Source organism: Thunnus maccoyii, chromosome 10 (genome assembly GCF_910596095.1).
Source record: "Thunnus maccoyii chromosome 10, fThuMac1.1, whole genome shotgun sequence".
Lineage (NCBI taxonomy): Eukaryota > Metazoa > Chordata > Actinopteri > Scombriformes > Scombridae > Thunnus > Thunnus maccoyii.
Window position 1 is genome coordinate 20574794 of NC_056542.1, and position 20507 is coordinate 20595300.

General features: G+C 39.9%; 3 protein-coding genes across 4 annotated transcripts; 1 reads left to right on the forward strand and 2 right to left on the reverse strand.

The window, feature by feature from the left end:
* Positions 1 to 529: 529 nt before the first annotated feature.
* Positions 530 to 2013, forward strand: clec3ba (C-type lectin domain family 3, member Ba). Its single transcript, XM_042425023.1, has 3 exons — positions 530 to 752; positions 867 to 965; positions 1177 to 2013. Exons 1-3 carry the CDS (start codon positions 656 to 658, stop codon positions 1575 to 1577), a joined length of 597 nt encoding a protein of 198 aa, XP_042280957.1. The 5' UTR covers positions 530 to 655; the 3' UTR covers positions 1578 to 2013.
* An 88-nt stretch (positions 2014 to 2101) lies between these two features.
* LOC121906261 (CUB domain-containing protein 1-like) lies at positions 2102 to 14631 on the reverse strand. Of its 2 annotated transcripts, XM_042425020.1 has the most exons (10): positions 14341 to 14631; positions 12324 to 12539; positions 11863 to 12225; positions 11395 to 11760; positions 9428 to 9430; positions 8809 to 9006; positions 7195 to 7560; positions 6739 to 7095; positions 5848 to 5935; positions 2102 to 4710 (listed from the first exon to the last, which is right to left on the reverse strand). In XM_042425020.1, the coding sequence occupies exons 1-10, from the start codon at positions 14411 to 14413 to the stop codon at positions 4260 to 4262; spliced, it is 2481 nt and encodes an 826-aa protein (XP_042280954.1). In that variant the 5' UTR covers positions 14414 to 14631; the 3' UTR covers positions 2102 to 4259. The 2 variants fall into 2 exon arrangements, with proteins under 2 accessions (XP_042280954.1, XP_042280955.1); XM_042425021.1 differs by lacking the exon at positions 9428 to 9430.
* Positions 14632 to 15674: 1043 nt separating this feature from the next.
* Positions 15675 to 17205, reverse strand: LOC121906262 (transmembrane protein 158). The gene has a single exon (XM_042425022.1). It carries the CDS (start codon positions 17020 to 17022, stop codon positions 16303 to 16305), a length of 720 nt encoding a protein of 239 aa, XP_042280956.1. The 5' UTR covers positions 17023 to 17205; the 3' UTR covers positions 15675 to 16302.
* Between the last annotated feature and the right edge of the window lie 3302 nt (positions 17206 to 20507).

The following is a 20507-nucleotide window of genomic DNA, read 5'->3' on the forward strand; positions in this document are numbered from 1 at the left end:
AGGCGTGTCTAGTCAGTAAGAACACTGAACTCATCAGAGGGCCATCAACAGTATTTCATTTCTTCATTATATAAGGCCCTGCTGCCCTGAGGAGAACCAGATGTTTGCTCTGAAAGAAACCCAAAAGCATCCAACCTCTGGCCTGTTGGAGCCCCTCAGCAGGAACACAAGAGACCCTTAAACCAGTAAACAAATCTAATCAGCAAGAAACAATATAAAAAACCTGAAACTAAACAAAGAACTGGTTATGATTAAAAAGTTGTTGCTTAAGTGGCATAAATATATGCTGATATTAGATAAATTAGTCAATTCAAATACTGTTCATGTAAGAACTGACACAACACACACACAGATAAGGCTCTCCTGAAATTCACCGGTAACCTGCAAACATGTGGAAACCAAGTCATGCTTGTCAGAACCCTATTAAATGCTTCATCATTTAAAAGCACCATAAAAACGGCTGTTAAACATCTGTAAAACATTTCTTCTCTCTGAGACAAGATTTCCTCACTCAACTCTGTGCCGCCACTACGGGCGTGTAAAACACAACAGTCTGTGTCTGGCCAGCACTCAGAGCTGCGAGGAGCGTTTGTGGAGCTGCACTAAAACAGCTTATTTACGGTGGATTTTAAGCGTTTTTCCCCCCCAAAGAGTTATGGATGCTAGAGGAGTTTGCTGGATGTTTTGTCTTATTTTGCTGGCACACTGTGCAGAGCAGCAAACATCAACGAAGAAAAGAAATGGCAAGAAAGGTGGGACTTGATATTAACTTGACATTGGAAATGAAGACTATGTACTTGCTTGTTAATCTTTGATGGAAGAATTATGTTTCTGATTAGATTTTGCTTTGTTTTTTGTTTCAACAGACTCTACAAACAGTGCAGCAATTGAGGAACTGAAACAACAGGTTAATGACATCATTCAAGAGCTGAATTTGTTAAAAGAGCAGCAAGCTTTGCAAACAGGTATTGGTACAATTCTTATTTAAATACATCCATTTTTTACAAGAAAATGTTTGCACAGACTCACAAAAATGTATCACAATTGATGAAAGTACATTTTACTACACTGCCAACATGATGTTATGTAAAAAAGAAAAGTCAAGGTCGGTTGGCAGACTGTAAACACCAGATTAATAATGACACCTGAAAAAAACTGACTTCTCTTCCCCCTCAGTTTGTCTGAGAGGAACCAAGATCCTCGGCAAGTGTTTCCTGGCTGATCCAGTGAAGAAGAACTTCCATGCAGCCAGCGATGACTGCATCGCCGAGGGAGGCAGCCTGTGCACTCCTGTGACCGGAGACGAGAACGACCAGCTCTACAACTACGTCCGCCAGAGCATCGGCCCGGAGGAGCACATCTGGCTGGGTGTCAATGACATGGTGACCGATGGCCAGTGGGTGGACCAATCAGGGTCCAATGTGCGCTTCAAGAACTGGGAGACAGAGATCACCCTGCAGCCAGACGGGGGGCGTACCCAGAACTGTGCCATCCTGTCCACCACAGCCAACGGGAAGTGGTTTGATGAGAACTGCCGAGCTGAAAAGGCCTCCGTGTGTGAGTTCAATATCGTCTGAAGCCTCCTTTCTTTCTGACATTTACACCTGTGCAGATGAAGCTTGCAGAAACGAATGACAGCTATCAGGTAGATTTTTGCAATACATTTACGAAATAATGTGCTGCATCTCTCTTAAGCTCACATTTTCTTGACCAAGCCATTCAGATGTCAATCCATATCAGGGTGACTCCACACAGGTGGTCTAGGATTTGTCGTTGTGTAGGTTGAATTCACTGGGAGATGCTGATTCAATAGACTCATGTGCTCAAACTTTATAGATAACAGGCTTCGAGGTAAACACCACTCGATGGCTTGTCTTTGTTATGTGTATTTTTATATCATCTGCTAATCAACACAATAAAAAAAAGCTTTTTTTACTGTGCAGCAATCATGAATGTCAAATTATGCTGTTTATATTCTATAATATATTACATTAATAAATCTGTGTCTCCACAGTTACAACTCTCTCATTGTGTTGCTGAGATTCAGCTGTTATAATATAAATCTTTTGGTCATCAGAGGGAAAAAAATGCTTATGTAACAACTCATAAACAAACTCTTGGCTTACGGTTGCTGTGTTTTACCAGATCATTTTACAGGGCCGATGGGCTTAAAGGTTCACAAACAGCCAAAAATTTCCTTTCAAAACAGGACACAAAGTGTTTCACATCATATGTATGTGACTCTGAAATGCAATCATCTGAATATAATCAGCTCTGAGGAGGCGGGTACAGTTGGGGCTATTCTAAGCAAATGTATATGAATGATGTGTTTTTGGAGTATATTCAAAGAAATAATAACCATTATGTCCAAGAATAAGAAGAACTGTAACACTATGAGCATGACGTTTCTTCTTAAACATCACCATTTCATATATGTCACAGATGTAATAAGGGAGATGGATGTAAACTGCCAGTCTGGAGAGGAAGATGTGTGAGGGAATGACTCTATATCTACAGAAAAAACAGGGTTAACATCCCCTCCCATGAAAACACAAAACCTTTTCAAATTTCCAAACATTTTATTATCAAACCCTGCAGAAGTTTCCTGGTCCAACGTTTGTAAAAACTAACTGTATCTGCACCCACCCACACTTTTTCCCATCATTCTGCGTTGGCATTCACAATAGTTAAGTCACCCCAAAGAAATGTTACATCAGATCAACATGTTTGGACGTCTCCATGATACCACGGACATCCACTGATGTCAGCAGCAGAGTGTTTGTGGGTATAATGTCTTCGTCTCAGACCTTTTAAAACTCAATCAGTCAAACTGTAAAGCATTAATAGACATTACAGAGCTGTAACTTAACATTCAGACTGTTCTCACAGCGTCTCAGGAAACCTCATTTCATCAGGAGTATGTGTCTCCCCCTGCTGTTTGGTTTCTAAACTGCAGGAGGCAACATGGCTTTACAAGACAATTTATTCAGTCTTTCTCAGGAGTTTGATTGTGTCCTCAAATGAGACCTATTAATTTTCTGAGTCAGACTAATGTCGAGGTGAATTCTCTACATAAATATTTTGATTTGCTGTGTTAGTGTATTCTGTTACTCCATTTATCAGAAAATGTACAAAATCTTATGAAAACAAAATAAATCTTTGGTTGAATATAACAAAGTTAGGATGTGGTTTGTTGTTCCACACATAAAAACATTATGAGCAATTATATCTCTCTGTTAAAAATCTACCCGGTAACAAAGTTCAATCAATCAACAAACACACTGAGATCCTTTGCAAGATGTAACTTTTTGCTCACTAACTGCACTTAAATTATGTATAAAGATTCTCGTTCTGTGTCCTTGTAGTCCAGTAGAAGTGGTCCTTGGTCTTCAACATACAAAATATTTAAAACAAAATATAGTCTCTGACTGGTGACTCTCATTCATCATGATACACAAAAAGAAAAAAAAAAAGTCTCTGTATGACCAGAGAAACAGATCCCTCAGCGATCAAGAAAACAGTCAGAAGATCAGTCTTGAGATTCCCAGAAGTATAGGTCCAAGAAAGAACAAAAGCACTAAATTTGTCTTTCTCATGGACCAAAATGACTGAAAACAATCTATGACCTAAAGGTGTATCGTTAGGAGTGTAATGGCATCTATGTAAAGCACCGTTATTGGCTGATAAAATGATATCTAGAAGAATCCATAGTAGGTGCAAAAGAAGAGGGAGTAACAATACAAAGGGATGACTCCATGTACACACACTGCTGTTGCAATCTGCTGCAATACAGCCGTCATCGGGTCGTCATGTCCTGATGATGCTATAAAAGAGCAGTGAGCTGCAACAGCAGTGGAGTCCTCTCTTTTCACCGGTTTCATGACAAAAATGAAAAACTGAAAAGCTAATAAACAGCACACAGGTTTGCATCCACAATATGTACAAAAGTACATGTATCAAATATCTCAAATTAAAAATATCTCTTTAAAGGGGCTAAACTGGTATAAATGGGATGATTAAGTACTGCTTTCAAACAAAAGCGGCTTCATCTGAGATAAAACAAGGTAACAGCGGCAGGCAGGTCTGAACAGGGTCGTTTTGTGTGACTGGCTTTGGTGCAAAACGATGCTCAAGAGGGGAGAAAAAAAAAGGCTTCTTGCAAGGCCGAACTGCAGGAAATCACACAGATGCCAGGGAATGAACATCTCAAAGTTCAAGTAGGTCAAGTGATAAGCAGAAAGCTCAATCCAATCTCCTCCTCAGTTCCCTCCCTCTGGATCCAGCCGTGGCCCCAGCTTCGGAGAACATTCCTCCTGGCTTTGGTCCTCAGTCTGGTAAATATCATTGTCCACAAAGGTTTGGCCGTGACTCGGAGGCCTGTTGGGAAGCGGAGGAGCCTGTTGAGATGAATACCGGAAAGGCTGGTAAACCCCGACCTCCGCTTTGTCGGCGATGCTGTCTTTAGAGACCAGCGGCTTCTGTGAATCTGTGTTCCCCATGAAGGGTCGGTATGTGTCAAACTCTCCGTAGACGCCCATCTCTGCCCCCTTCCTCAGCAGGTGTGTGTAGACCAGCGTGTCCTCGATGGACGCGTACACGTGGGATTCGTTGTCTTGGCGTGATTTAGGGAAGCCGTTGTATCCTGGCAGGAAGCTGGTGCCGTTCGGATTGTAGATGGAGACCTGATGATTCAGCTGCTTCTTCTTCTTCCTGTTTGGCGAGAGAGAAAGAGAATTACATACAGCGTTACAGCTCTTCAATGTCAGATAAAGTAATTATGAAATGAATAATCACATCTATAAGTTGAGTAAAATATAAAGATGAACCAATACTTTGTGAACATGATAAACAAAGTATTAAAACTAAACTCACTGTTGTTATAGCAACAGTTTTATTGGAGTTTTATTTCCTTTTTTGAAATGTTTACTTAAACTGTCCTCTTTCAAAAGTCTGATTTTGTTTCAGAATATTTATTACATTTACATATAAAACTTTACTGACTGTGCTGCTGTCAGATTCAGCCAGTTAAATAAAAGGAAAGGTTACTTATTACTGTAACTGTGTTTAATTTGAGCAGCCTCTAGTTGGTTGAATCAGAATTAATTTGGCATTACGTTTTCGCTTCAGGAGCTATCTGGATACATTTGTTGCCACTTGTTGCATAAGACAGGCAGGAGAAGTGCAACAGACACTTTAACAGCTGACATTTTGACTTGTCAAAGCAGGAACAGCTCAGGTGGAATTAATAATCACAATTAATAACATTAACGATGGCTCTGATCCATTTAGGTGAGTCAGTTGTTCTGGTATTTTGCATGTTCACTCACTTACTGGGACGATTAAAAAGAACAAAGCCATTGTTAATGTTAGTATTTACACTTTTTCTGCTTTAACGAGTCAAAATAAGGTTAATAAAATGTTATTGAGGGAAAGTGCCATTATGAAACATAAATGAACTCAATAAAACTGACGATGAAATAACATTTTATAATAATGAGCTTAGTTTTAATGATTTCTTAAATTATTTCACAGATGATTGGCTCCTTTACACGTTTTACACAATTTATTCATGTGATTCTTGATTTGATCATCATCTCTTTTTAATGTATGAATACTTTGGGGATCTATATATCAATTATCCACTTAATAAAAGATCCTTGAGAAGATTTCAAGTGAAGGCAGAAAATCTCAAAGAGACAAAGTTCTGTAAGATGCTGCTGTTTCTTTCTTTCTAGTAGACTTTTTTTTCTTAGTAAAGATACTTTAGTGAGTAATTTTAAAGAGTTCAAAACAATTACTTATAAAGATCAGATAATAAACCTTGAAAAACAAAACAGATGCACTCACCTTATCACCACACAGACCACCACCAGCACAATGATAAAAATCACCAACAGAGCAGCCACCACACTCAGGATGATGGTCAGCATCAGGTCTACATGAGACAAAACAACACAGTATATCATTTCATCTTTTCTGTTATTAACTAAATTAACATGCTATAATATAACTGTTACATTTAAGCTCTGGATAATTGAGAAAAATAGTTCTATTCCCTCCAAAAATGGCAACGTTAGAAGCATTTATAATGGTTTTAAATCCCTCTGGAGTCTGTATATCCATCAGTAAAGACACTGAGCATGTTTTAATTATAGCATAACCTTATTTATATATCAGTGCTGATGTGGGGTTTATCATACAGTATCTCATTTATGTCAGTATACCACAAAACAGTTTTTGAAATACATGTTTTAAACTGTGAATTATTAATATTTTCAATGATTAACAGCTGAAAACACACTTTTCCTGAAAAAGGCACAAAATCACTTGACATGTAAATAGACTGCAGTATAGTTTTATTTATTACATTTGTATTTGTGTGTATGAATAGTGAAGCAATACTTTTTTACAACTATGAACTAATCTGTAATAATATTTTGAGTGTATCACTCAAAATGTGTACATTTTCATAGGCGCCTGTGTCACTTTTTCTTGTAAATTTGGTTCCTCGTGGCTTCATACTTTGTTAAATTGACAAAATGATAAGTTAAACTACTAGCAGAGCTTGTGTTAAAAAAAAGGATACCAATCACGTGGGGTAAAGACAGGTTAAAAAACAAAATGAAAGCATAGAAAGGTCATTTCAAGGAGTTAGTTGGTGTTAAAAAAAAAAGTCAACACAGCATTTGTGACCCATTAAATCCTCCAAGTCCAAAAACACAAGCTTCTCATACTCACTCGTGCTCTTCTGGAGGGTGATCTTGGTGATAACGCTGAAGTCTCCTCTCTCAGGCATGCAGTTGGACATGTTGAGGTAGAAGCTTGCTGGCACAGTGATCTCGCTCTCAGCCTCCTCGTCCTCCCTGCGGCTGTAGTCCTCTTCCAGGCAGCCGACTCTCTGCACCCTGATGTTGGTGTGGCGGTTGCTGCACTTGGGCTGGCTGAGGTTGGCAAACATCAGGTTCGCCTCCATCTTCGGGGGAACAGAGACGATCCAGGAGATGGTGGAGTAAGACTTCATTCCAACTGGCCAACCAGGAGAAGCCAAAAGGACGGGAGTGTCTTTCATTGGAGATACAGTGAATATGTACCTTTCTGTGTTCAAAAGAAAGGAAAAATAAATATCAGGGAAAAAGATGCACTCGTTCAGGACGTATGGTTTAAACCACATCATCAATTTAATCTTCTTGTTACCTGATATCTCTTTTTTCAAACTGGCACTCAGCACAGGTTTGGGAGACAGCATCAGTGCTTTACCTCCCACTCTGGACACAGTGACTGAAACGTTAGTGTGGATTTGGACCTTCTGAATGGCTCCCTGAGGGCAGAACTGTCCAATATTGGTTCCATCATCCTCTGCCAGTTTAATGATGCTCTCATTGCATGGCTGCCCAGGTAGGGACTGTTTGAGGGGCACAGCGGAGGTCAGCTCCACCGTGCCGTGCTCCGGAGGACGGAGGTGCCAGGTCACACTGCTCAGAGGGGCGGGAAGGCAGCTCGGCAGTGAAGGTCGTAACAGAGACACTGGCGACTTCGGGCAGTCTTTAAGTTGATTACACCCTGGGCAAATGTGAGTGACATGTTAATAGAGGTCGATTAAATCAAGATTTAGAAGTGAGGCAAAATTTCTGCCTTCCTAAGGAGCTACAGCCACAATCCCACAACATTAATTGATTTTTTCAGCCACTTGGAAGCAGTGGAACAAGCTGTAAACCCAACACTGACATATTATCACCGTATACAAAGTTAATATGGTGAACATGTTAGTGAACAGTTGCCTATTTACACATCCAGCAGACACAGAGCAACATTAGCATTCATTTGGAGTCTTGTTTTGGTCACAGCGTACAGGTGCTTTTTTTTTCTTTGATGGGAGCAGCAAGTGAACCAAAACACTAAAGTTGCGGGCCATAAATCCAAAACAACAAGCTGAAAGACACTAAAACACCCCATAGAGCTGAAGGAAACTGCAGTCAGGCTATCTTTACATTACACATACAGTAAGTTGTGTCTGAAATCACTCCCTTTTTCCTATAGTGCACTATATTTACACTCTGACATGTTATCTGGGTGTCTGAATTTGGAGGGTGTAAATTTATCCACCTGATAGTGTCCTCAAAAATCCACAGTGGAATGAAAAAAGTCGTTTCTGCTAACAATTCCACAATGCAATGAGAAAATTACTGCTGTGCGACTGAACAGTTGAATGTAATGACGCAAAACGGAGATGATTAGCGTCTGAAATCTCAATTTACTGCTCATTATTGAGTAAACTATTGAGTGTCCATTATGTAGGGAGTAGTGAATGAGTGAATGATGATGAGGGATTTCTGGACATAGCCATTGTCATTGGATACACGTCATGTCATGTCATTAATATAATGAGATTGATCTGTGTAGCTTTAAATAAAACAAGGACATTTCAACAATTTGAAACATACAAAAATAGCTGATAAACAACACTGCGGTTACTGACATTAGTGTTTCCCATGTTTCACTGTGAGATTCACTGCGAATGAAATGTGCAGTATAAATTTAATATATCATTATTACGGACATCACATCTATGTTCTTACTTGCTTGAATTACAGACTGAAAATGTTTGGGGCTGTTAGAAACTGAAATGATCTTGCACAGTGCAGAAATCATGTTGATTTCATTCTATATTCATTTTAATGTGCAATGAATTTTTAAAGACCCTTCCTTCTTTAAATTACTAAGTATGTTGTGACTAATGATTGTGAGGCCTGGAATGCAAGGTTTATTTTACATGCCAAGAAGCAGTAAATGAGTCAAATCTGGATTTACCTATGACGCTCATGGTGGTGACGTTCAAGTCTTCAGCGAGGCAGTCCTGGAAAGACAGCTGAGCAACGCTGTCTGATGAGACTGTGATCATCTCCTTCGCCACAGAGTTCATCTTCATCTTGCAGTCAGAGGTCGGCCTCAGCTTCTTGATGTGAAGAGAACAGCCCTTCTGCTTCCTCAGGTCCACACTACATAACACTACAGAAAACAGTGTAGTTCCACATGAACATCTCTTCTACGGACACACAAATGCAAATGTGTGGGCACATGTATATCAGCTAAAATCATCCTCCTCAACCATGTCAAAAAGAAAGATTTTAATCTTGTTTTGACTAATAAAAGGTGATTCCCCCGAACGCTGAAGGAAGGGTTTCCTGTAATCACGACAGTGATTCATGACTCAGCAATGAGGCAATCTCAGAGCTCCCCTAACCTGATACCTGAAGGCTCATATTTGAAGCCCCCTCTCCACGTCACTCTTTCATTACTCATCCTTACAAAAGTTGTCTCAGAAAAATGGAAAATCTTGTCAATCCCACACGAACAATGTATCTACACCCATGTTGTGACAGGCAAGAAAATGCAAAATAAAGATTATCTGTATGTTCTAAGCGCGTACCTGCTGCAACATGTAGAGGAGTAATCATTCATCCTCTAAACAGCAAAACCTCCACCAACGCTGAACAATCCTCCGAGCAGCTTTGGGTTTTGATTTAGATGAAATGATCCATTAATAGATCTAATTGTTGATCAACACTAAATGTATCTATATATGTCTAAAAAGTGTTAACAGGTAAAAAAAAAAAAAAAAAAAGAATCCAACATTTGTTGAACAAAACTTCAAAGAATCTACAATTAACTTTTTTTTTCATTTTTATATCTTTCTGAAAGTCATGATGTTGTTTTAAATGGCTGTTGATCAGATGAAGTAAGAAATCTTAAGATAAAACACCAGGTACTGATAAATTGTCATCATTTTTGAGAGACTAATGGACCAATTGGACTTTTTAAAAAGAATCATGAAATTATTTGACAGTTAAAGTAATATTTGCTTGTAGTTAGTTAATAATACTTATTTTAATTTATAGCAGCGATGATACATTTTCTGGCAGGAGAACAAGCTTCAAACACAACACATATTATCAACTAATAACATAACCTGAGGAATGTGTAATAAAACAACAGCCTATAAACACATCCAGAGCAACATTAGCATTCATTTGGACTAACCTGATGAATTTAACTCCGATACTCACTCACAGCTGCTAAATGTCCACTATGTTCTCCAGTTAGTTGCTAACTTTGTTTGTCATTTGGTGCTGTGAAAGTAGCATATGGAGGGTTTTTGGAGCTTTTTTGCTGCTTCAGTGAGCAGTGAGAGTGAATGAGAACAGTCAAGTTGTGGACTGTAAAACCAAAACAACAAGCTAAAAGATGCTAAAATGCTAAAAGAGCTGCGTGGAACTGCAGAGTTGTTGATGATTCTCTGTGAGTTTGTCACAAGGAGTAACACCCTTCATATTACATTAATCTGATCCATTACTGATATAAAAACATTGATTAGTGCAGCTTTAAATTTCAGTTAAATCAGTTTCTTGACCCTTTAAACAAGCCTTTGAAATAAGCCTTCATCTCAGTTAGTTTGATTGTAATAGTGTGGATAAAAACGACAGAGATCTCCAAATCAAAACTGTTCTATAGCTCAATGCCTATCTGATCACCTCAGTCCATAAATATTAGAGATAAACAAAGAACACAAACAAACCAAATAGGGCTGAATACATAACCTTCTCAGAGGTAAAAAGTTTCTATCAAAAGCTGTGACGTAGGGCTGGGCAATACATCAATATTACATTGATATCATGATATTATATTGATATCGTGTTATGAGACTAGATATCATCTTAGATTTTGGATATTATTATATTATGATATGGTATAAGTGTTGTCTTTGGCTGGTTTTAAAGGCTGCATTTTAGTAAAATGATGTAATTTTCACAGCGAGTCGACGGACCAACCACCGTATCTGAATTTGCATGAGTACAACTTGACCTCAACTTTATTCAAATGATCGATGAAGTCAGGCCAGCTCACAAACTCAGATCAAACTATCAAACTGGGCAGTGCTGATCAAATATGAATCAAGATTCTGTTACCGAATTGACTATTTCTCACCTCAAATGTTTTCAGAAACATATTTTACTGTACTGTTTAGCTGTACAATGAGATTGTTTGTAATGCAGCCGCCATATTGAAAACAGCAGAGCAAAAACCAAACACCGCCCAACTCGCAGTACGTCACTCACCGGCCGAGCATTCAGTGGTCTGGTGCGTCCAGATCTGTCGTTGCTGGAGTCTGTGTGTCCATTAATCATTTTATCCACATTACTGATGATTATTTATCAAAAATTTTATTGTGTAAATATTTTGTGAAAGCACCAATAGTCATCTCTATAATATTGTCTCGATATCAATATTGAGGTATTTCGTCAAAAATATCGTAATATTTGATTTTGTTCATATCGCTCAGCCCTAACGCTACCAAAACCAAACAACCTCATCAAGTGCAGACGATGTGACACACACCTGAATTTGCTCTTGGAGTGGACACCTTGATGCTTAGGGAGAGTCCAGGAGAACCAGTTCGTCTCCTGTCCATCTCGCAGTTCCTCAGCATCAAGGAGAAGTCGCCCTGATTCTGGGCCGGCTGGGTGTCCTTCAAAGTCAGCACCAATGCTCCTCTCCCTTTGCCGTGGTACTCCACCGCAGTCTCCTTCTTCAGACAATGTGGCTGTGTGACATTCAGAAACTGAACAGACGCCGTTTGTTTGGCTGGGATCTGAAAGTACCACTCCATTACATCGTCGTCAGGAAAACTGTCTGGGTAGTTTGGAGAAAGCAACTCGGAAGACGAAGTCCCTTGTGGTAAAGTCAGTGTAATTTTGGCAAGAGCTGGAAGAGAAAAAACCATAAACTGTCAAATAATTTGATGTTTGACACTTGACCTGAGACAGAGAAGACGTTATTAGGATGCTAAAATTTAAACTAACTTACACTTGATTTCCTCCCCAACAGACACATCAAACTGGCCATTTTGCAGCTTCTGACCTGCTGGGACCTCCAGAGAAAAGCTCCCTTGATTCAGTATCTGAGCACTGCTGATAGTACCAGTCCTGCAGTATTTCCCTAAAGCCACGATCCCTGTATCCTGGAAGGCCTGGAGGGTGTAGGTGTGTCTGTCTGGGCAGCTCACAGATGGATTAATCTGTGTCAGACCTGTCTTGGTGAAGTCTATTTGAAATGCTTTTGATGTTGGAGCTTTCAGGTTCCAGGTGAACTTGCGTTTAAAATCCAGCAAAGGAAGGGAGCCGGAGTCAGCCTGGATGATGTGGCCGTTGCACGACTTTGTGGTACATTCTGAGAAGACATTTTCACATAAATCCAAGCATATTAGCTCTGCAAGATAATTTGATTTCTTTACAAGATAACCAGAGACGAGATGAGAACCCTCTTACCTATATTTCGTACAATTTCCATGCTGAATACATCTTGAGGTCTGGAACATTCAAACTCAACTGAGACAGGAGCGTTATCTTTTAACAGCACAGATGTACTACATTGTCGTGAGCGTCCTGACCCTGTGCAGACTTTGCACACCGACCCTTTGACCTGACTACTGCTGATGTTGAGGGTGGTGCCTCGGTCAGGGGCAATGGTCCGCTTCTGAACCCCTAGATAAAATGTAGAAAGAGAGACTGAGAGAATGACAACTTGATAAAGAGAAAACAAAGATAGATATATGCTTGCACTCAATGTCAATATGACTAAGGCTGACAGCTTGGCTTCATTCCTCATGACTAACCAGGCCTGTGCTGAGCAAACACAGCCATGTTCAGTACCTAATGTGCTGCTTGACTCTATTGTCTCACATTTCCTGGTTACGCTGCATTCTTTCTCTTTCTATATATATGTATCTACACGTTTCTAAAGTGGACAAAACAGACAGAACCTTCAATTTGACACATGACACATCAGACAGACTCCGTGAAGCTTTTGGACGATGAGGTTTTGTCACAGTGAAACTACACAGAGCCCTTCTTTCCGTTTTGTCCTCGTCTTGATCCTGCCTAACAACTTCATTTACTCTGGACAGGACTAATCAATACACTCATTCAACGATTAATCAACACAGTAAACAGCATAATAATAACGGCAAAGAAATAGTAAACTGCATAATCTAATAATTCTGTCTGATGTTGCATCCTACAATTATTGTCCTGTAATTTGAGGAATAGTCCTTTCTGATGCTTGAAATAATTATCCACCTCACCTTTTCACAGTAAATCATTTCACAGTGAATCTTCATCAGTTATTTTTTATTTAGTGTTAGTCCTGTTTAGTCACATGTCCTTGTTAATTTTTATCATATTTCGTCAAACTGGTCAAAGGTCATCCTGATTTTTTTGGTCAAGTAAAAGTCTAGGCATTTTAGTCTTATCTAAGTCAAAGAAAACTATTTCTTAGATTTTAGTCAATGAAAACTGTTGACATTTTAGTCTCCTTTAGCCATCAGATTACAATGAATATTTCATTCAATCTGGTCAAGCCAAAACCAAAACTTATCATTATCTGATGAAAACACAGGTTGAATGATTGAGAATGCAGCTTTGGAAAAGTGTCTGGTCTGATGGGATCAATTTAAGGGACAATACATCCAAACATGGAACATGTTCTGATTTGCATATTTCTTTTAAACCAGCACGATTCAAAAACTGGGGCCCATTACAGTCTTTAAAACTACTATAAAATAATAAGAGCTGTAATTTTTGGTTGTCTTAAGTACAAACTTACCTTTCTGTTCTGAACAACGGAAATAAAAGTAATAAAATAAAAAAGAATACTGTACATACACTAATTGCAAATAGATCTGAGGTCTGTGTTAACAAGAAAAGAAAAAACACTGTGCCCCACTTAATAATGACATAAGGTTAAAAAAATGCTGTCTAGCAAGCTAGTTCTCAATGTTTGCTAGAATAACAACAACCATAAGGAAAGGTAAAGTTATACACTGCTATTTTATGGCTCACGATTCACTCGCACTATATACACGCAAACGTGACCTGGAGTCTATTTTCTCCGTTTTATGCATGTAACTACAGTCGTTTTGTATTGGGGTCTGAGTGCTTCCAATGCGCGGGTTACGTACATTCAGCAGTGCACCTGAACGCCTCAGTAAACACAGACAGAGCTGCTGCTGCTCTGCTCACTAACATGCTGCTCAGACTGCGACTCCTGTCTATGATATTCTGTTTCCTCTTTTTTGTAAACGAAAATAAAGAGAGAAGCTTTTTATTTTTTAAACTACATTTTAGTCTCTTATTTTTTCGTCAACAGCATGTTGATATAGTCACAGTTAGTGTTTAATGACGTCGGTGCCGTCTCGTCTGGTCTTAGTCATGGAGAAAAAGGTCGTTGACGATCATTTTTAGTCATAGCTTTCGTTAACGGAATGAACATTAGACTTGAACTTACCTGATACCGTGAAAACAATAAAAGTAAGAAAGAAGAAGATCTGTAGTGAGACTCTGGCTGTTGATAAGGACATGCTGCCCCACAATTTAGCTCTTTGACTTTGATCCGGAGGGAAATAGATGGAGATCTGCGCATTATTTCACGGCTTTCTTGTCCAAAGTTGCGGCTGTCCTGCGCCACATTTTCTTGTCGTTTACGTGCAACTCAACTCGTAGTTATCGAGAATCAATTGCTTCACTTCCTGTATGTGTGTGTGTGCGCCAACAGCAAGGGCACACCTTTTAATGTAAAGGCGTGGCCAGGTCAGCCATTTTGGCAGGTACAGAGTTCATTCACGCGTCATAACCGTAACACATCCGTGGTTATAATATTTAGTTAATATTTAGTTTTTTGAGTTAACAAAGAAAAAGCCCTGTTGAAATCAATGCAATTCTGCAAAATAAACGCAATTAATACAGAGATTACAGTTGATAGAATAAGAATATAATAGAAATATTACAGTGAAACCTAATAGATATAAGATAATGAACTCTAATAGACTCATAAATGTTTTTCTAATGTATTTTTACAGATAAATGATCTTCCCTAAGTGATCCTTGTTGGCAGGCATATTTGAATGCTCTTAATTTGGGGTAAATAAGTCAAACAAGTCTCAGCAGGAGGTAAACAGTTTTGCTGAGAAGTCAAGCTGATAAAATCTCTTTACATGCCAAACGACCTGCACTTCACTCACAGGCTGTATTACAGTGGATATTAGAATATTTTCCAATACACGTTTTAACGAGTGAAAACACGTCCTACTCTACTTCTAACAAATTGAAATAATTACAGAAGAGTGATAACCTCTCCCTGACAGTTAAATAAAATGAACTGTGATGCTTTTTAAAAGAAAATAAAATTCTGTATATTAAACTAACTGTAAGATATATAAAGTACTCAGACCTTGCACCACCTGGACCTGCATCATCATTTAAATACTGCTTATTTTGCATCAATAATTTCATACGCTGAAAGGGGCCATTTTCAAAAAATTTCTTTTACTTTGTGCTTAAATACATTTTACTGATAATAATCCTCACCTCAGAAGAGCATATGCATTTGTAAAATGTATATGATGCGTGTATTTTTGTTCACAATTTACTCAATAGCAATCAAACCGAAGACAACAATGATGGGTGCGAAAAAATCTGAGTTATAGCCATAAATTAAAGGTGAATCCTGCACCTTAAAATCCCCCCAAACTTTCCAAAATACATAATCTTTGCATCACTAACTGCGTTCACTTGAAATACAGTAAAATCCAAATTGATTTAGGCTAAAGAGAACAGGTCATAGAGAACTGAAATATAACCTATAATCAATTTTATTGAAACCGTTGGAACATGAATACAAATAAGCACGTATATTGAACTTGACATTATAAATCTAACAATATAAATATTGAAAGCCTCTCTGTCAGTCATAAACAACATCTATTTCTCAGAATGTGTTGGAAAAAAAGAAAACTATTACACTTACTTTGAACATTACTATAGATTAAATATGTGACGTCACACGTTAAAGTTCAGTTTTCAGTGCAAAAAATCCTACACATGGGATAAGGCAAAAAACTCTCTAGAAAGATTAAAAACTATAGGCTACAAACACTGTTTAAAGAGAAAGGTGTGCACAGTTTGACATAACCCAGGCTATAGAAGGCCTACAAAAACACATTGGTGTTGGTCCCAGTATAGATTACTATTGGCTAGTATAATCTGTCATACATTACCTTGCTTGTCCTAATGAGGCGAGCTATTAAGGGTTAAAGAACACCCAAAACTAAAACATTTGATCAAAAAGTTATCCAAAGCTCCGCATCATCATCATCATCATCATCATCATTCATCCAGGTGAACAGTTGAATGGCTACAATTATCGTATAGGCAGCACAGGCTAATTACCAAGTAATAAAGATAATTTCAGTTATCTGGGTCTCCTCTGCTCCATCCCATTGGGCAGAAATCCTGCAATGATCGGGACTGGCCATATGAGAGCAGCAACACTCCACACAATGATCACCAAAGTCATGAAACAAGCCACAAGTGTCGACTCGATTGGCTTCCTGTTCAGCCTCCAACTTTTGTCCCCCTTCAGCTCATCGAGGCTGAAATCCACGCAGCAGAAAGTGACCTGATCCCCGCTCTGCTGGCCCCGCGCCCGGCCCTGGCCAAACCTCCGGTACCGAGACATCCCGCATCCCACGCACAGCCTCAACTCCTGCTGACCCCCTGTGACCCCGAGGTGCTCGATGACGACGGGCGAGGTCGCCCTGTTGAAAGCCGCGGAGAAAAAAGCCCTTCCTTGGTTGTTGGTGGTGTAGATGAGCACATCACACTGGAAGCCGAAGCTGCTGTCCCAGCGGGCCACCAGCGAGGTGGGCAGGAGTCTCTGGACGCTCACGTTGCACTGGGACAGCGACTGCAGGGAGGATGATGATGATGATGAGGAGGCGTCGGACGAGGCTTCGCTCTCCTCCACAGACCTCTTGGAGAAGCGCACGTCCACCTCCAGGTTGGCCAGGAACCTGTTGGAGGAGTTGATGGGCGGCAGGAGCAGGTCTTCGTCGCTCCAGCCTTGGCATCGCTGGAGAAGTCCGGCCACCGCGGTCAGAGCCAGCAGGAGAGTCGGACAGTTGTTCAGCATGGCACAGGGCGCGTCTCTCCTGCTCGCATGGTGCTGTGACGATCCGCAGGCGACGGACGAGGCAGTGTTTGAAAATGCCAGTCGCCAGTGATTTTTAAAAACGCAGCTCCCGATGGAGAGATTCAATTCCCTGCCCGACTGGTATAAATGGAAACGTCCAATGTCTGTCACATGCGCGCATCCCCCCCACCCCTCCCTCCCTTCCCTCTGGATATTTTCCTTATGACTTGCTCTCCAAATGTAGCCATGCAATTGCTTTTACAGGAGAAGCAGGCTGAGCAGCAGCTTTGTGCGCTGTGCCTTCATCACAGCTCTGAGCTCTTCACTCCCTCTGTGTCACTTCAGGTGTGAGCGCTGAGCACCGGAGGAGTGGTGAAGGGGGAGAGCCTCCAGTGCGCAGGGACAGAGGCGCCAAGTTCAACACAAAACACATCTCCCTGTCAACAAGTCAAACCTACACCAACACACACACTCAACAAAACAACAAAACTACTGATCTGGAGACAAAATTTCAGCCTCAGTCTGCTGATCAGCAGGTTGTATGATCTTCCATGAACACTGCAGTTTTTCTCTCTAGGATGGGAGAAGATTGTGGATAAAGCAAACAAAAATAAGTAGTGCACAGACAGAGAGCAACCTCTTGCAGCATACTAAGCCCTCAAACTGCTCCTTTGAGACAGAGCCACCTCATTATCTCTAAAACTCAGGCTACACAGCGCTGCTCATATCATGTTTATTTCTCTAGTATGGCTACTTAAAGGACAGGCTCACAATTTATCAAGTCTGTCCTAAAACAATAATCAGGTACCTAAATGAACATTGACACATGTTTTTCTAGCCGTAATCATTCCTCCTGTTCATGCTGGCCATTCTGAGATCCTTTGGCTCTGGAGGTAGGGATCGGTGGTTTGATTCTCAGCTCCTGCAGTCCACATGTTGAAGTGTCTTTGGGCAAGATACTGAATCCCAGATTGCTCTCGATGGCTGTGCCAGCAGTGTGTGAGTGTGCATTAGATTAGATCTTTATGAGCAGGTTGGCACCTCGCATGGCAGCCTCTGCTATCAGTGTGTGAATGTTGGCATGTGCTGTAAAGAGCTTTGAGTGGTTGGAGGACTAGAAATGTGCTATATAAATGCAGTCTATTCACCATTTAATGCACTTTCAGTGTAAGTGACGGGGGACAAACTCCACAGCCCTCCTTCCATGCAATAATGTATTTAGAAGTTTACTTGAAGCTAATATGAAGCTTTAGATGTCCAAATGATGATGATGATGATGATGATGATGATTATTATTATTATTATTACTTTATTTGACAGGGACAGTGCATATTAATAACAATTCTGAGAATATGCCAGTTAGCCAAAAATGCTAATTTTCAACTGTAGTCTCTGAGCAGGCAAACAGTAGGAAGCACAAATGTTACTAATAAAAGCAGTGAAAATATGCAGATTCACACAGAGCCTGAACTACATAGAGACAAGAAAGATAGCTCTTGATGCATGCAGAATCAAGAATAGCATGACAACAATCAACAAATAGCATGACAATACAATGTTAGGACTAGTGAAGTGCAGATATTATGTACAGAGCCTGTGACAAGCAGGAGCAGCTCTTATACTAAGTATAATAAGACAACAAACCACAGGAAAAACACCTCACTGTTCTGATGTTCATTAGGAACCAGGCTCTTAATGTTGTGGTGAATTAATGGTAGTTGGCACAGTTTCTTATATGTTGTGGTAAATTATTCCAATCCTGAGAGGCTCTGACAAAAAAAGCAGATTGGCCAAAACTACTTTGTCCTCTAGGAGTAAGACAATCTCCTCTCGTTGATGCTCTAGTAATTCGGCTTGTTTTTAATGGGATGTAAGTACAGAGTGGTGGAGGAGCTATATGTGTGTAATACCTTGAAAAGGAGACACAGTCTACTGTATTTAGCCAGGTTTTCCCAGTGTGCTGTTTCAAAATATTGCAATGATGGTATCCTTGTGGCTTCTTGTTGGGTCGTATTGTGTTGTCTTGTAGGGTTTTTATTGTTTGTTTGTACAGGGATTCTATTGGCTTTAGTGTGGTTTTATTGATGTGTCTCCAACTTGTCAGACAGTACGTGATGTGTGGGAGGATCATTGTATTCATGAACATTTTAGCTGCATTAGTGGTCATGCAGTTCCTTGTCAATTTGAAATTGACTAGATTAAATCTAACACTCCTTTTTTACATGTGAAATTAGTCAAACTAAGTCAGTGTCATTTTAGTGCCAAAATCCCTCTTTTTGTTATGATCCCTCTACTGCAGCTGAACAGGAAAACGAAGTCTGTCCAGACACAAAGAGGGAATATTTTACGAAGAAGACTGTAAATGTGGAAGATATTCACTTTATTTGACTAACAGACAGACAGCTGAAGCCTCATATTATCCTCAGTTAAACTTATTAAATTTAATATTAAATATGTTTCTGCACAAGACCAGGACTGTGGATTTTGTCCTCTGTCACTTATATTCTAAGCACATTTGGAGGATCTTCTAATGTTCAGTATGAACAAGAGGAAAGATTACAGTGACAAAAACCTGTTTCACTGCTCATATGGGTGTCTGACTATTGTCTTAAGACAGATATGAAAAATTGTGAGCCTATTCTTGAAGTAGCCATACTGGAGAAAAAACATGAAATGAGCAGACTCATGTAGCCTGAGTTTTAGAAATATTGAGGTCACAGTCCCCCCAACCCCCCCACAACATTTTGACTTGTCATTGCAGGAAAAGCACAGGTATTACTAATAACATTAACGATGGCTCTGTTCAGTTCAAGTGCCAGTGACTCTGTTTACACTTGGTTTTAAAATGCGTTTCAGTGATCACACAAGTGGACAGCCGAGACACGTCACCGTTCACACCTGTGTCTGTCATGTGTCTCTAGCTGAACTCTTGTGTTCAGATTTTGTTACTTCCTACGTCACCTCCACACAGTTATTACATCAGTCGATCGCCAGACAAGCACCAGATTTGCTTCGCACGGGCTAGCTAAGAAAACAAAAATGTTTCAAGAACGTCTGGTTTCACTTGCACTCCGTCCACGTACATCAGTGCTCCTCTCCATTTTTTTGAGCATTGGCACCAAAACAACCACAACGTCTTGCATTGATGACGTATTCTCCTGTTATGTCCTTGTCGGGGATGCATCAGGACACGTTAGTGTTTACAGTACAGAAGATATGTGGTCAAATGCCTCCCAGACCACCTCAGCAAGTGGTTTGAGTGATCGGATTATGATGCATCTTGGTGGTCGTTTACACTTGTATTTAGCACTGTCCACTTGTGATCCTATCACCCAAGACACATTTTAAAACCAAGTGTAAACGGGGTCAGTGAGTCATGACAGTGAGACAGTGAGCTAGCATGAAAAATAGAGGGACCCTGAAACTATAAATAAAATACATTTGTTTCAAAACCTACACTTGAATAATATTCAGGTGGGGAAATA

Bases quoted from the DNA above. Each gene is read 5' to 3' on its own strand.
- clec3ba (XM_042425023.1), top strand. From the start codon at position 656: ATGGATGCTAGAGGAGTTTGCTGGATGTTTTGTCTTATTTTGCTGGCA. The intron at 753-866 runs GTGGGACTTGAT...TTGTTTCAACAG, and splicing joins GAAAAGAAATGGCAAGAAAG to ACTCTACAAACAGTGCAGCA. The intron at 966-1,176 runs GTATTGGTACAA...CTTCCCCCTCAG, and splicing joins GCAGCAAGCTTTGCAAACAG to TTTGTCTGAGAGGAACCAAG.
- LOC121906261 (XM_042425020.1), bottom strand. From the start codon at position 14,413: ATGTCCTTATCAACAGCCAGAGTCTCACTACAGATCTTCTTCTTTCTT. The intron at 5,936-6,738 runs GTGAGTATGAGA...TGTCTCATGTAG, and splicing joins CACCCTCCAGAAGAGCACGA to ACCTGATGCTGACCATCATC. The intron at 4,711-5,847 runs GTGAGTGCATCT...CTCGCCAAACAG, and splicing joins GTGGTCTGTGTGGTGATAAG to GAAGAAGAAGAAGCAGCTGA.
- LOC121906262 (XM_042425022.1), bottom strand. From the start codon at position 17,022: ATGCTGAACAACTGTCCGACTCTCCTGCTGGCTCTGACCGCGGTGGCC.